At 38.8% G+C, this 14758-nt stretch overlaps 1 protein-coding gene across 1 annotated transcript in view; it reads right to left on the bottom strand.

Annotated features, from left to right (window-relative positions):
• The window catches only part of COL6A6 (collagen type VI alpha 6 chain), a 138892-nt gene that overhangs the window by 64674 nt on the left and 59460 nt on the right, over positions 1-14758 (bottom strand). The window contains exons 13-20 of the mRNA XM_059390909.1: positions 14532-14585; positions 12778-12849; positions 12665-12691; positions 12301-12345; positions 12158-12211; positions 10719-10781; positions 6596-6661; positions 5320-5373 (exon numbers count right to left, since the gene is read on the bottom strand). Coding sequence (XP_059246892.1) covers positions 5320-5373; positions 6596-6661; positions 10719-10781; positions 12158-12211; positions 12301-12345; positions 12665-12691; positions 12778-12849; positions 14532-14585 — 435 coding nt within the window. The remainder of the gene's footprint in view (positions 1-5319; positions 5374-6595; positions 6662-10718; positions 10782-12157; positions 12212-12300; positions 12346-12664; positions 12692-12777; positions 12850-14531; positions 14586-14758) is intronic.

The following is a 14758-nucleotide window of genomic DNA, read 5'->3' as shown; positions in this document are numbered from 1 at the left end:
TTTTTTTTTTTACATTTTTTAATGTTTTAGATGGGAAAGATTAAATCCCAAAATGTCTTCATGGGTCTGCCCAGGGGCTTGCAGGTGTCTGGTAACACATCCACACGGTCTAACTTATCTGTAAAAGGAATGAGCACATCAAGAAAGAAAATATCCCCAAAGTCATCCTGCAAGTAAGAAGACCTAGAACAGGATACTCAGTCTTGCTGGGCCCTTGTAGCTTGGCTTTCTGATGGTTTACCAGGACCCACTTTCCTGGATAGGTATAGACTGATTTGAGACACAATCCTCACGGAAAAAAAGCAGGACACTCATTTACAATGATGGCTGACTGCCTGGGGGCAGTTCTGGCTGCCCCTTGTAGTGCCAAGAGAGTTGAAAAGGGAAAAGCATAACTAACAGCTCTCTAGACTGAATAGGACCGAAGGCCATGTTTTAGTATGAGACTAGAGTTGCTTCTCATTATCCATGGCACAAGAATCTGTTCTAATTCTCAGTGAAGTTTGGGTCAGAAAGAACCAATCTCCCATTCCTACCTTCTGCACCTACTACCTTCTGATCCTACTCCCCTGACCCTCTCAGTCCAACCCATTACAGACTGCTGGCTGAGCTGAGCTTGTTATCCCTGAAGTTCCATTCCCCTCTCAATAATGGTTTCAAATTGCAAGAGGGGGATTTACAAACCTCCCTCACTGGCAATGTCTGGAGACAGTTTTTGTTGTCACAAGTTGGAGGTGTTGCTGACACCTCATGGGTACAGCCAGGGATAACACTATACATCCTACAATGCACAAAACAACTCTGCACAACAAAGAATTACCTGATCCAAAGTCAATAAAAGGTTGAGACACCATCCCTTGAATCTTAACATGATTCTAGGTTCCTTGAGAGTAAGAACTAGGTCTTATTTGATTTTGTAGCTCAGAGTTCGTCAACCGCTATTATTTCCCTGCTTGCCACACCCTACCACCATCCTCCAGTCACTTTTCACTTCAGCAGAATCTTGTTGCACAAAGGAGTCCTCAATACTATCTATCTACATTTTTAAAAAATTCTTCCTTCTTTCCTTCCCTCCCTCCTTGCTTTCTTCATTTTTATTATGTTAGGCACTATACAGTATATAATTAGTTTTTGAAGTGGTGTCCAGGACTCATTGTTTGCATATAACCACCAGTGCTTCATGCAATCTGTGCCCTCCTTAATTTCAGAGTTTTTCAGTTAGTGGTATAAATGTTTCTTCTTTCTGAAAGGATAATGACTTTACCATTATTATAAATATGATACAGGCTGATCTTTAATTATTCAAAAGCAGGAAAAAAAACAAACATCTAAGTCATCCCAAATCCTATGTAGATAAATCTATTGTTAACATTTGGCAATCATGATTCCTGCCATCTTTTTATGCATGTTTACAAACAGAGTTCTAAATATTTAATTAAGAAAGGGTCATGGTACTTATGCTATTATAAAATTAAAATGTATTGAATTTGACTTGAATTTAATAGAACAACAAAGTAAATGGGCGCTGTATTGCCTGAATTTTCTAAGGCTGGATCGTATTAATTACTCTTATGTACAAAGGACTACCAGGTGGGTATGAAAATCTTGGACCCCTGGATTTCCCTCAAAACTCTACCTATTCTACTGCTCTCCCTTTTGGCCCTGATCATTGTGAAGAAGGCTGAAGACAGACTGGGTTTTCCTTCTTTTGGAAATTCTTGGAGTTTCTTCCTTTACATAACAAGTTTGGTAATTTCACTAGGATGCACCTCAGTGTTAATGTTTTTGTATCAATTTTTTTCTGAGTCAGAAGATGCCTTTTATCCTGCACATTTGAGAATTTTATAAGGAATTCTCTTTATTATACTTCTGGATATTTTTTTACAATATCCAGAACTGCAAATTGTACAGTTGTTGACTCTCCATTGTCTATCTCTATCATTGCTTTTGTAGTTTAATTACTATATGTCCAACTACATTTTCAGTCTTATTTATTCTTATTTTTTTGCTGCTCATAACCTATATTGCACACTGATCACCCCCAAACACTACCAGCTTGCTTTCTTCACTTTCTATCATCTTGTCAGTTCCTTAGACTCTTTTTAGAACAATTGCAAAGCCCTAGTTTTTTCGAGACTTTAGAGAACTATTTGCCAGAGTCGTTCTGTCTTTTCCTTGAATAATTCCCCTCCCAGTGAGGGTTTATTTGCCCTTTGCTCATGTTGCTTTCCTCTTCTTTCTATGCATAAGTCTTAATAACCATTTAATAATGAAGATTAATAATATTTCTGATTATTAATCACTTTTGTAGAGGGCCACCTACTTACTGAGTAACTGTATGTGGTGTAGCAGGACCTAGGTCAGTGGCTTTGATATAGATATGTTGTCTCAAACCTGTCTCACCATGAAGTATTTCTTTATCTTTTTTTTTTTAAGATTTTATTTTTTTTTAATTTTTTAATTTTTTTATAAACATGTATTTTTATCCCCAAGGGTACAGGTCTGTGAATCGCCAGGTTTACTAGAACGTATCATGAAGTATTTCTTAAACTCATGCTACCTCTCCCTTCAAATCTGGTCATTTAAGAGATTCTTGGAACTCACATAAAGCCTCTTAAATCACAGCTTTACAACAGTCACTCTTTCTTCAATCTTTGCTGCCTCCATGGACCAGACTGCTGCTTGTAGATTTTTAAAAATGAAATATTCTTTAGTTTCCCATGATTTCTGCCTCTTCTGTTACACTTTCTATGGGTATATTCTCTGCTCTTCTCAAAACCCGAAAACTCCTTTTAGAGAAATCTGATCCCTGACGAGGTCTGAAGTATAGGTATAAGCTTTCCAAACCTTCATTAGGCTCTAGATTTTAAAAAGAACTGACCGATATTTGTCATCACATGTGGTCACTCTTTGTTAATCTCTAATTTCTTGTGCTGTGTTTGGTAAGTTGCACAAAAAGGAATAGGAAAAGAAAACACATGGACTTTGCCATCTTTAGCTGGAAGTCCCAATTTTACTCCTGAATGACACTGCTGAATCTACAGCACAAATGGGGACACATTTCTCGGGAGTTGTGCAGTTTTAACAATACATGGTGATACTGTGTTAGCCTCTAGAGAGACTATAGCTTCTATAAAACAATAAAAGCACACATCCCATGCCAGGAAATCTTGGATGATACTCTTTAAGTTCAAAATATTTTCTCAGGGTATGTAAGCTGGCTACACCCTTTTAGAAAGTGAAGTGAATAGCAAATGTATTGCTTTATCTTTAGGTGCATTAACACAGCAGCAATAATAAAGTGTTTTCCCAAAAACTAAATTCTGCATGTTTTAAATATAACTTCTGTTTCCATTTCCATTTTCTCTGCCTAGCAAAGAAGAGGTCTTCCAAGTTACAAAAATATTTTCTTGATGAAGTATAATAGGTGGTTCTATGAACTTCTGCTCAGAAAATACAATGCATAAAAAATGCAATATATCAAACTAGGTCTTATCTGTGCTCAATAAATAACATAAAGAATTGAGGAGGGAGGTGGAGGAAGTTGAAGAAAGCTAGAAAATGAAGAATGGAAAGGAAATGCTGCAAAATGAAAAAAAGACAGGTCTAATATAGAACGTAATGCAAGTATTTAAGTGTATTTAATTAGTTATCTCTTATTAGATAAAAATTTTGTTTTATAGTTTCTGTGCTCTTCCAAGTAGTCGGGCACAGAAACTTTTTAAAAAAGTACTTATTGAGGGGCACCTGGTGGCTCAATGGGTTAAAGCCTCTGCCTTCAGCTCAGGTCATGATCTCAGGGTCCTGGGATCGAGCCCTACATCGGGCTCTCTGCTCAGTGGGGAGCCTGCTTTCCCCTCTCTCTCTGCCTATCTCTCTGCCTACTAGTGATCTCTGTCAAATAAAAAAAAAGTACTTATTGAAAAAATAAGACAAAACAACTAAATTAGACCCCAAAAGGCTGCATAAACAAATAATCCAATTTCATTCTAATTTTTCCACAGTATGGGGTTCCTCAAAAAATTAAACATAGAGCTACCTTATGATCCAGCAATTCCACTTCTGGGTTTATATATACAAAGAAATGAGAACACTAATAAAAGAGGTATTTGCACCCCTGTGTTCACTGCAGCATTACTTACACAATAGCCCAAACATGGAAGCAACCCAAGAATCCACTGATGAATGAATGGACAAGGGATGTGTGAGATATAGACAGAGATAGAGATATATAGATAGATATAGATATATAGATATCAGAATATTATTCAGCCAATAAAAAAAGGAGATCCTGTCATTTGTGACAACATGGATGGATCCTGAAGGCATTATACTAAGTGAAATAAGTCAGAGAAAGACGAATGCTGTATGGTCTCATTAATATGTAGAATCTTAAAAATATTAAAAAAAAAACCAAATAACTCCAAAAACTTGACTTCTAGACACAGAGAACTTTCAGTAGTTGCCAGAAGGAAGGAGTGGTGGATGGATGAAATGGGTAAAATGGGTCAGATGGTACGAACTTCCAGTCATAAAATAAATTATGGAGACTATAGCTAATAATGCCATATTATATATTTGAAAGTTGCTAGGAGAGTAGATCTTAAAAGTTTCAGTATAAGGAAAAATTTGTAACTACACATGGTGGTGTTAACTAGATTTATTGTGGCAATTGTTTCACAGCCACAGATACGTATCAAATCATGTTATACACCTGAAACTAATATGTATCAACTAAATCTCAATTAGTACTCTACATATATGCTTTAGGACTGAGCACAAATAAAAACTAGTTTAGTACACTGCATTTATTATGCATTGTATTGTTTGAGAAGTTTATAGGATCAGCTATTATACTCCACCAAGAACATGTTTTTGTGTCCCGGAACACACATCTTCTTCACAAGGCAGTGAATATTGAAGAACAGAGGACTTACACTAGGACTGACTTTCCTAAGCAGTCATAAAATTTGGCAGAAGAATGGAGTCTGGGACTCAAAATGACATACTGGCAATGGCAATTAGTGCAGTGAGAAGGCCAAACTTTCACCACTCTTCCCCTAGTTGGCTGCTTTTTTGCTCTCTTTGCCTAGGCGTTTCTCCTGATCAGTAACTTTCCTTGCAACCAGCACCTTCCTGCCTCAGCTTTTCCGGGGCTTTCCACATGTGGTCTGCCAGCTATGTTCGCGGAGCTTTCCCAAGTGTCCCCAAGGTAGCGAGCCCCAGCAGAACCATCCCAACCCCTCCCCACAATCAGCCATTTTTATCACAATATAGGCTACCAGAGCAGTGGGTCTCCTTGTCTAGAAGGGCTCTTACTGTCTTTCTTCTGGAGCCTGGTGTTCCAGGAGGGCCTGGCCAGCCTCTTCTACCCTGTCAAACGAACAGACAGATGGGCCACAGTAATTAGGCAGCACTGACACATTTCCTCTTCAACATCTGCTTGTGCTGCAGGGAAAGTGGATGCATGCACACTAACTAGGGAGTTATCCTCCCTCTGGATGTGGATTGCTTCCACTGGTAATAAACCATATGTCTATGCAGGAAATGAGGAACTACAGGACAAAATGCTAATGACATGACTTTATCTGTTCATCACCACTGTCTAACTTATCTTTGGGTGTAAGTTATAGAGTATCTGAATCAATCTATCCTCACTGTGTTGCCACAGTGGATAATGACGCATGCGTCAGGTATGGCTATGACTGGTTTGGATTTCTACCTTGAGACTTCTTGTTCTGTTTGGCTAACCTGTGTAGATTAACAGCTGCATGTGAATAAAATCTCACGATACTCATACATCTTCCCAAAATAGAAAAGGAAGGAAAAATTGTGAGTCTATACTGAAACATGTGAGACTTACAATTACCACTTAGTAAAAATGGCAGGTAGCTTTACCTAAGGGTTATGATGTGGCAAGGTCAGTCACTGAATTCCCATCATAGCCTTCAAAAGTAGGCTATTTATCCTATTTTGTAGATAAGAAAATTGAGCTTTACAGAAAATGGTCCAAGGCTAAAGAGCCAGTAAGGCACAGAGCATGAGGGCCTGTCCCCAAAGTAAAGTTCTTTCCACTACCTCAGACCTCTCCCCCAGGTGAAGTCACCAAGGGAAGCTCCTCATCAAGAAGACTGAGAGAAACTCATGTTCCAGATAATTATGCTTTTTAAAAATTCTGAATAATAAGGTTAGATGATCACATTGTGGTTTGTGAGATTTCATGAGATTAATCCCAAGAGATTTACCTTAGTTTATAAGCTGTATAGATCTACCAGATCTTTTTCTTTTTATCATGTACTACAAATAATATGAAGTTTTCTTAGGGTATGTGACTTCTGTATCCTGGAAAGGACAACAATTTACTGGCTTCTTTCCATCAGCTAGCCCTACATTTTAAGTTGGGGCTTAGATGTTTGCATTCATAAATGCTTGGTGAAGCAAGTCACCCCAAATTCAGAAGGACAAAAGAATGTTTTTTGAATCCTAGAGTAGCAGATAGGGAGGAGGAAAAAATATATTTGCTCCTAAAAATGGTTTTTTCTGTATCAACTATGTACATCATTGCAAGTTTTCTTTCAAATGTCCACATAATTACTTGTCTTCCACGTTGTCCTTTCAAGCCGTTAGGTCCTTCTATGGTATTGTCAAATCCAGGAACTCCCTAAAAAACAGAAAACAAAAACTTTGAACATCTCTCCCTAAAAATGTAACTGCATATAATACATTTACTCATTCCCCTTGAAAAAAAATTGACAAAGTTAAGTCCAATCCATTTAAAAGCATAGATAGGTAAAAATTACAAATGGCTGCACATGATTTCTTTTTGTCCCGTGTTCCGCATTATCAGAAGAGAGTGGAGACATAAGGTGAGTTTGTCTGTGTATGTGGGTGGCATGGGGGAGCAGGAGCTCACCATAGAAGGCATCACCAAGAGAAGCAAGGGTGACATGGTTTGTGTTTAACAATTCTCATCCTAGTTCTGGAGGTACTCCTTCTCACTACTGCCACCCCTTCTCTTAATGTTTGCTCTTCTTTCTTGGGGTCTATACAAGTTTATACTTGAGGTTGTTAGAATTTTACTCTCCCCTACCTTTGGGAGAAGGGAGACATCTGTAATGGGTTCCACCATAAGAACATAAGTACACTGAGAAGCACTGAGGACTGTATCTGCCATTCAATCTCTTCTCCTGGACACCTGGTAGCCTTTTAGCCCCGTATGTTCGCTGCTACTTTTCCAGTTTTCAGAAAATTCTGGAATCTTGAGTTTCCCCCAGTACCCATACAAACATTCTAGCAGGAACTCATTGTGGGATATTAACCTTCGCAGGCCAAACTGAAAGCTTTCGATCTTGGATAGTTAGGACCACCGATAGGGCAGTATCACCATGATGCTGGGACAATCAATTGAGCCAGTCAGTTCAGTCAGTGCTCCAATAAATTGAGAGGGGACAAGAATTATCCAGTCCTGCTGAGTGCCAGCTGCTGGGCTGTTCGGCTGATAGCAGCCCAGATTAACTTCATCAATCAATAAGTAATTTGAGATCACCAACAGGGACATGTCATTGTTCCAAATACTTAGAAAGATTTTTAAATAAATAGTTTCTATGCTTACAGAGTTTGTAGGCTATCAGAGAGAAAAAGATGAACTTAGAATTTACTTTATAGCTGAGATTACCAGAATTTATGTGAAAAATTCATTCTCTCCCCCATATACCAAAGCCAAAGATTATTTTCTACAATTTCTGGTTTATGTTTAAATATTTGTCTGTTAAGTTCTCTAAGCAGGGTATACCTAAATTACAATATTAGAGAATTGTATTTTGGCCAAAAAGGGAAAAGATCATGTAAAGTGCAAAATTTTATTCCGCTGGATGTATAAATAACTTATTGAGGTCCAGCTCCAAACTATTTAATTGAAGAGATGGCATTTAAAAAGTTACATGTTACAGAATAGAACATTCTAGTTGTTCGGTCAGTCTGAATATGATCTGTCCAGTCTTTCAAGTTCTTTCTATGCAACTGGGCAAAAGAGCAAATTTATGATTCAACATGGGCTTCTAATCATGATATGGTTTAGAATGATGAACCTTACTAAATTCTGTGGCTCAAACGATCTGGTTCAGTTTTTTCCCCTGTATCACATGAGATTATACGAGATTTTTAAAAATAGGTAATTCCAAACACCCAAACTAGCTTTCACGTGATTGGAAGTTCTGTCTGAATAAGCACAGACTTTTAGGAATTTGTGCCATTTGCATGCATTCCTATGAATAATCTGATCATGTGTGGGTTCCAGCTATTCAATCAATCTCGCTCTCCCAAATTTTTCCTGAAATAGTAACCCATAAAAACCACATATAAAAAGGCTCAGAGAATTGTCTTCAATTTGAGATGTATACTCCCAAGTGGGTGGGAAGAATTATCATGCATTAAAAAAACTATCTAAAATTAGTATGGTGACAAACAGCACATCACAAATTTCTAGCAGGTTGAATTTTCAGCGATCTCAAAGTCATAGAACATTAAAAAGGATAAAACCATCTTACATTATTCAGATTTTTTTGAAAGTGTTAAGGAATTGCACAGACAACTTAGCAGACAATGAAGAGGCGGTTCTGAACAAAGTGCATGGCAATTTTATAGCAATATCCCAAGGAAATTTTAGCCTTCATACATAGATGACTGAAATGTCTTTTGAACTACTATTTATTATTTTATTATGGATAGTTTTTGGTTTTGGATTTTTTTAAAGATTTTATTTATTTATTTGACAGACAGAGATCACAAGTAGGCAGAGAGATGGGGCGGGAGAAGGTTCTCCGCCAAGCAGAGAGCCCGATGCGGGGCTCGATTCTAGGACCCTAGGATCATGACCTGAGCTGAAGGCAGAGGCTTTAACCTACTGAGCCACCCAGGCGCCCCAACAGTTTTTGATTTCTAATTAGGTACTTTGAAGTTGTTTCAAAATTCTCAGGTCATCAGACTATTATCAAAAAAATATCACTTGGGGGCACCTGGGTGACTCAGTGGGTTAAAGCCTCTGCCTTTGGCTCAGGTCATGATTCCAGGGTCCTGGGATCGAGCCCTGCATCGGGCTCTCTGCTTGGCGAACCTCCCCCCCAATCTCTCTGCCTACTTGTGAATCTCTGTCTGTCAAATAAATAAATAAAATCTTTTTTTAAAAAAATCACTTATTAAACAATGTAGTCTTCAAGTGCCAATTCCTCTGCTTTTAAAACAGTTATCTTCGATATGTACCTAACATTTATATTTCTCAATCTGTTGCCCTAAATTCTTTCGCTGATCAATCCATTGCCTTCAGTAACTCCTCCTCCAGTATACAAAGTCCTGTGAGTGTCCCAGTTGCCCCACATCCATAATTCAGCAATTATTATTGTCAGCTTTTTAAAAATTTAGCCATTCTGATGTGTGTGTGTAGTATAGTGCTATGGTACGTTGCTGGTGGAAGTGTGAATTAGTACAAAGTTTTTGGAAAACTGGCTAAAAAGGCTTAAGTTTAATGAGACTGAATGAACTATTGTTACCCGAAAAACATGGATGAATTTCACAAGCATAAACTTGAGCCAAAGAAGCCAGAAACAGAAGAGTGTGTCCCATATGATTCTACTTACTTAAAGTTCAGGTACATGGGTAGAACTAATTTATGGTTTTAGGACAGTGATTACCTTTGGGTGGGGCTGGTAAAGATTGATGTAGATGGGGGGGTGATTTCTGGGATGTCTTATTTCTTCACCTGGTGCTAAGTACACAGTACATTTATATTCATTAAGCTGTGCATTTGTAATGTGTACTTTTCTGATGTTATAGTTCAAAACTAAGTTCTAGAGATAATGCCTAGCATGGTGATTATGGACAACAATAGTATATACTTTACAGCTGCTAAAAGACTAGCTCTTAAATGTTCTCATCACACACACACAAAAAAAAGGATAATTCTGTGACACGATACAGGAGTTAGCTAACTCTACGGTGGTAATCATATTGAAATATATAAATGTTACCTAATCAATACCTTATAACTCCTTAAGTTTATGCAATGCTCTATGTCAATTATATCTCAGCAGAAAAGTTTAATAAACAAACCTAAATCTTAATTCATTAAGATTTGGGAGACTTACTTTTGTGTGGGTGGGGTGACGGAAGTCCAATGGCACTGATGTTTCACTGGACCTGGCATGTCCTGTACATTGGTGTGGGTCATGTCTATTCAGCTAGGTTGTATCCCGGAGAGCGGGCACCTCTGTGTCATATCAGGTGTTGCCTGATATAGTCCTAGCTGGGCTTGGATTCAAGAAAATTAAGCTCATATTCTTAATTGAAAAAGACTCTTAGAGAATGGAAGAAAAGAGGTGGCTTTGTTTCTTCCACCCTATTCATATTTTGAGGTACTCAGAGGAAGAGAATGAAGGGGACTGTAATTCCTTCACAGCTCCAAAGCACGATAACGATTCTGAATATGTATTCTCAAACAAATGCTCCAGCGATGGACAAGATCTTCTCACTGTCCCTGCTCATTCCATAGATGAAGAGGACTCAGCACAAGGGAACTGCTTTTAAAATTTGACAAGAGTTGTCCCTGTGATGATCTGAACTCAGGATTGCTACTGTACTATCATAAAGTGGGGTTCTTTCCTTATAAGAAGATGATGGGAACCAAGTCCTATTTAGCTCACAGCCCGCACAGCCCCAACACTTACAGGGTCTCCTCGCAGGCCCTTTGCACCTGGTTCACCAGGAACCCCTCGCTTTCCTGGGCTTCCCTAAAGATAATACAGATCAGAAGGACAAGACAAGAATTTTTAATAACATTAGTAAAACCAAAGAGCCTATCTTCTCCCTGATTTGAATAATTAAATTTTTCCTACTAGAGTTATTTTTTAAGCTTGACAACCAAAAAAAATAGTTTCAGGCATCATATAAATAGTCTAAGAGTGATCTCAATTATTTACCACAGTGATGAAATCTCTGTTCCAGACATATTTGTTGTCTTAGTTTTTATAGCTACTTTATAAACCAGGTATTATTTGTATCTTTTTAAAAATTAAATTTTTAAAAAAATTTCTATTCAGTGTACCAGAATTTATTGTTTATGCACCACACCCAGTGTTCCAAGCAATACGTGCCCTCCATAATACCCACCACCAGGTTCACCCAACTTCCCACCCCCCACCCCTTCAAAACCCTCAGATTGTTTTTCAGAGTCCACAGTCTCTCATGGTTCATCTCACCCTCCAACTTCCTTCAACTCCCTTTTCCTTTCCATCTCCCCATGTCCTCTCTGTTACTCTTATGCTCCACGAATAAGTGAAACCATATGATAATTGTATCTTTAATGAAGCAGCTGTGATTCAGAGACGTTATCCATTTTCTTCAAGGTGGTTGTATCCGCTAGAAATTGGGTTTCTGACTCAGCTGTTCACTCTCCAAAGGCAGACAAAGTGGATGATGACAGTATGGCTGCCGTCGGTGTCTATTCTAGATGGGAATGAGTGGCATACACTTTCATTGTGCCGCCCCACACTACAGACTCTTATTAACACCCCGCTACCATTCTTAGTGTGGTAGCTGCTTTTCATTAATGGCCCTAATTCTTTACTTCTGTATCTATGCCCTTTGCCATGTGACTTTGTAATGCTTTCCAGCTGTGGTGGGACATGAATCCTTAAGCCCCGAGTTAGGCCATGACTTAATCTGACCAACAGAAAGAGATGGAAGTGTTGCTGTGAGAGTTCCAAATCTAAGCCTTAAGAGACCTTGAGAGAACCTGTGTGTTTCTACTTGTTCCCTTGGGCATCTGCCATGGCTATGGAGAGGTGAAGGCCAACATAGCTAGACAGTGCTTCCTGGTTCTAGGAGGAAGATAAGAGACATGTGGAATAAAGCCACCAGCCAGCCTACAGATAGCTGAGCCAAGGTCAGCCACGCTCAGCCTAGACCAGGGATCTGGGCTGCAAACCGTAGATACACAGGAAAGAAATGTTTATTGCTGTATGCAGTTGAGGTTTTGTGATTGATTGTCACAAAGCCGTTTAGTGGCACTCGCTGACTGATATGCTTCGGGTAGCTGTTCTACTCTGTTGGTCACACCTCGAACTGCCAGGACATTTTTCTTGTTGTCTCTTTATTGAATCCCTACCTGGGATCCTTCATCACCCTTTTCTCCTTTTTCTCCAGGAAGACCACTCTCACCCTAAAAAACAGAAACATAAACTCAAATTTCCATCTTCTTGATGAGAAATAGCTCAGAAGGGCCTTTCTGGGACAAAGAAAAGGCTCTACCTGTTCTCCATTTAATCCACCAATTCCACTTTCTCCAACTTCTCCCTGAAAAGTCAGATATGAGCAGAATAGAGTGTATTACACATTTATGTGGAAAGAAGTCAGACACCCGACAAGTCTAGTATTGTCTTCCATATACAGCCTAGTCCTGAGTAATAACAAAGATGGCTGAATAATAGAAATTGTGAACAAATAATACACCCTGCCTTCAATAAAAGACAAGAATAAGCAAAATCTAATGGCTGGCAATAAAGGAAGATCAAGAGAAATTTCATTTGCATGATCTGTTGGTCAGTAGTTTCAAAAAATAAAAATATTTCTAGGTAACAGATGGGCAGGTAAATGGATATGATTGTTACCATACCTCCTGTCCATTTAGTCCCCTGTTTCCCTGAAAATAGAAAGGACAGTAGTGGTTAGTGTAAGAAAGTGGAAGTGATGTTGGGAGTACTTCACAATGCCTTATGCAGCTCTTACCTTAGGACCTTTGGCACCATAGCATCCCTTAGTGCCTTGCTCTCCCATTGGGCCACTGGCTCCTCGGTCTCCCTGAGAAAGGGAACATACTTGGATGAGCTTTTTCCATTGTACTCTGGATTCTTAGAAATTTTACAAGTTTTGTGTTAGAAAAAATGCGTAACTGCTCGTGGTTTAAAATCCAGGATTCATGCTTATTATACCTGATAATGGAAGTAAATTATAACTACTCTGATGACAGACCTGTGCTTTGGATCCCACCTGGATACTGCCCTAGGAAGGGTGCTACCTAAATAAAACAGACATACAAACAAGTGGCAGCTGAAATGTATTGCAAAATTTCAGGTGATATCCCGGGAACAGATAATGAAGAATTGGTGAGGTCCCAAAGAAGGACGTTCTAGGTATGATCTAATGAAGATCTAAGCATGATTTCTAATCCAAAAATCCATTTTCCTTCTTTTTCTGCCTTTAACCAAATGTCATTCCTACAATCCTTGTGTTGGTAACCCCACTAGTCTGTGCAGTCTTGTGATCTGGAAACAAAGAGGTCATCTTCTGCTTCTCTCTCTCCCCAGGTCACAATTACATAAATTCATCCTCCTTAACCACTCATACTGCCCCCAACTAAGATTAGGACTGCTTTGTGTTGCACCAACTACTGCAAGACTTCTACCTGTAACCCCTGCCTTATTAGCATCAATACATCAGCCGAGTATGCTCTAAATCTATGCCCCCATCATTTTTTACTCCTGTGCTTAATATCATTCAGTGACTGCCTATCAACTGGAAGACACCCAATCTTCTGTAGGATAGTCAAGATTCCCTATAATCTGGGTCTTGCTTGCCACATAACTTCCTCACTGTGTCCTGGGTTCCAGTCAGGTTGGCTAGGTGCCATTCTACACACATACACACAAATTCTGACTGAGTCATATGCTTGAACACATTGTTCTCTCTCTAGTAACATGTTCTCTCCCACAAACTTTGCCTGAAGAAATATCTATTTGTCCTTCAGATGTCTGCCCAAACATTACCCCTTGTTCGCAGCCTTCCTTTCCCAAGCCTTAACTGCTATCAAGGCTCTTAAGTATTTGTTCTGCTGTGCTTTGCCACGATGCACCTGATTGTACCATTGGAACAACTAGAAACAAGGTTGACTCATTTGCTTCTCCACTAGTCTGAAGTTACCTGAGATAGGAATCATATTTTTTTCTTTTATTTTTTTTATTTCTAGAATCTAGCACTGTGCCTGAGACATGGTAGAATGCTTCAATATATATTTGTTAGATGAATACATGAATGGAGAAGTTAATTATGGTAAGTGGTAAGATGCTCACTATATAATTGTTAAATGAATGCACAGATGGAAGGAAGAAAGGAAGAAGGATGGATGGGTGGACAGATGGATGGATGGATGTGAAAAAGAGTAGAGGTCCTTGATAAAAAATGTGGGAGTTGGTTTACCTGTGTAAAATGGATCAGGAAGGGGGAAATGGCAGTGATTTGAGTCTCCTGGTGAAAAAAATAACTTCCGCATTAAGTTCATTGTGCAGCGTTGGCAAACAGCCAAAGAGGAGACAGTAGGTTAATAAACCGTTATTGACCACCAGAAGCAAAGCCCGATGAGAATTAGAAAAGACCTCAGATTTTGCACATGAATTCTTTTTTGTTTCCTTCTGAGTTGACACAATGATTTCCTATTGTAGATATGTTCTCAGGAATAAATAGAGGCTTAAAAAACCTTGACTTACGGCAATGCCTTCCTCTCCCAGATAGCCCTCACTGCCTTTAAAACCTGGGGATCCCTGGAAATAAGAAAACGAAGAATGCATTAGCACTCCACAGACCAAAAACCAAAGGTAATAAAGCAAAAAATCTTTCATTGTAGTTTTTCATTGTAGTTGAATTTTCATTGTAGTTTTACTTTATGTAGAATTACGGGAGTTTGAAAAAAAAAATCCTATCTCCACAACCTAGG

The sequence above is a fragment of the Mustela nigripes genome, chromosome 2 (assembly GCF_022355385.1).
Source record: "Mustela nigripes isolate SB6536 chromosome 2, MUSNIG.SB6536, whole genome shotgun sequence".
Taxonomy (NCBI): Eukaryota; Metazoa; Chordata; class Mammalia; order Carnivora; family Mustelidae; genus Mustela; species Mustela nigripes.
Note: the sequence above shows the minus strand (reverse complement) of the source record. Positions and strands in the feature narration are given on the sequence as shown.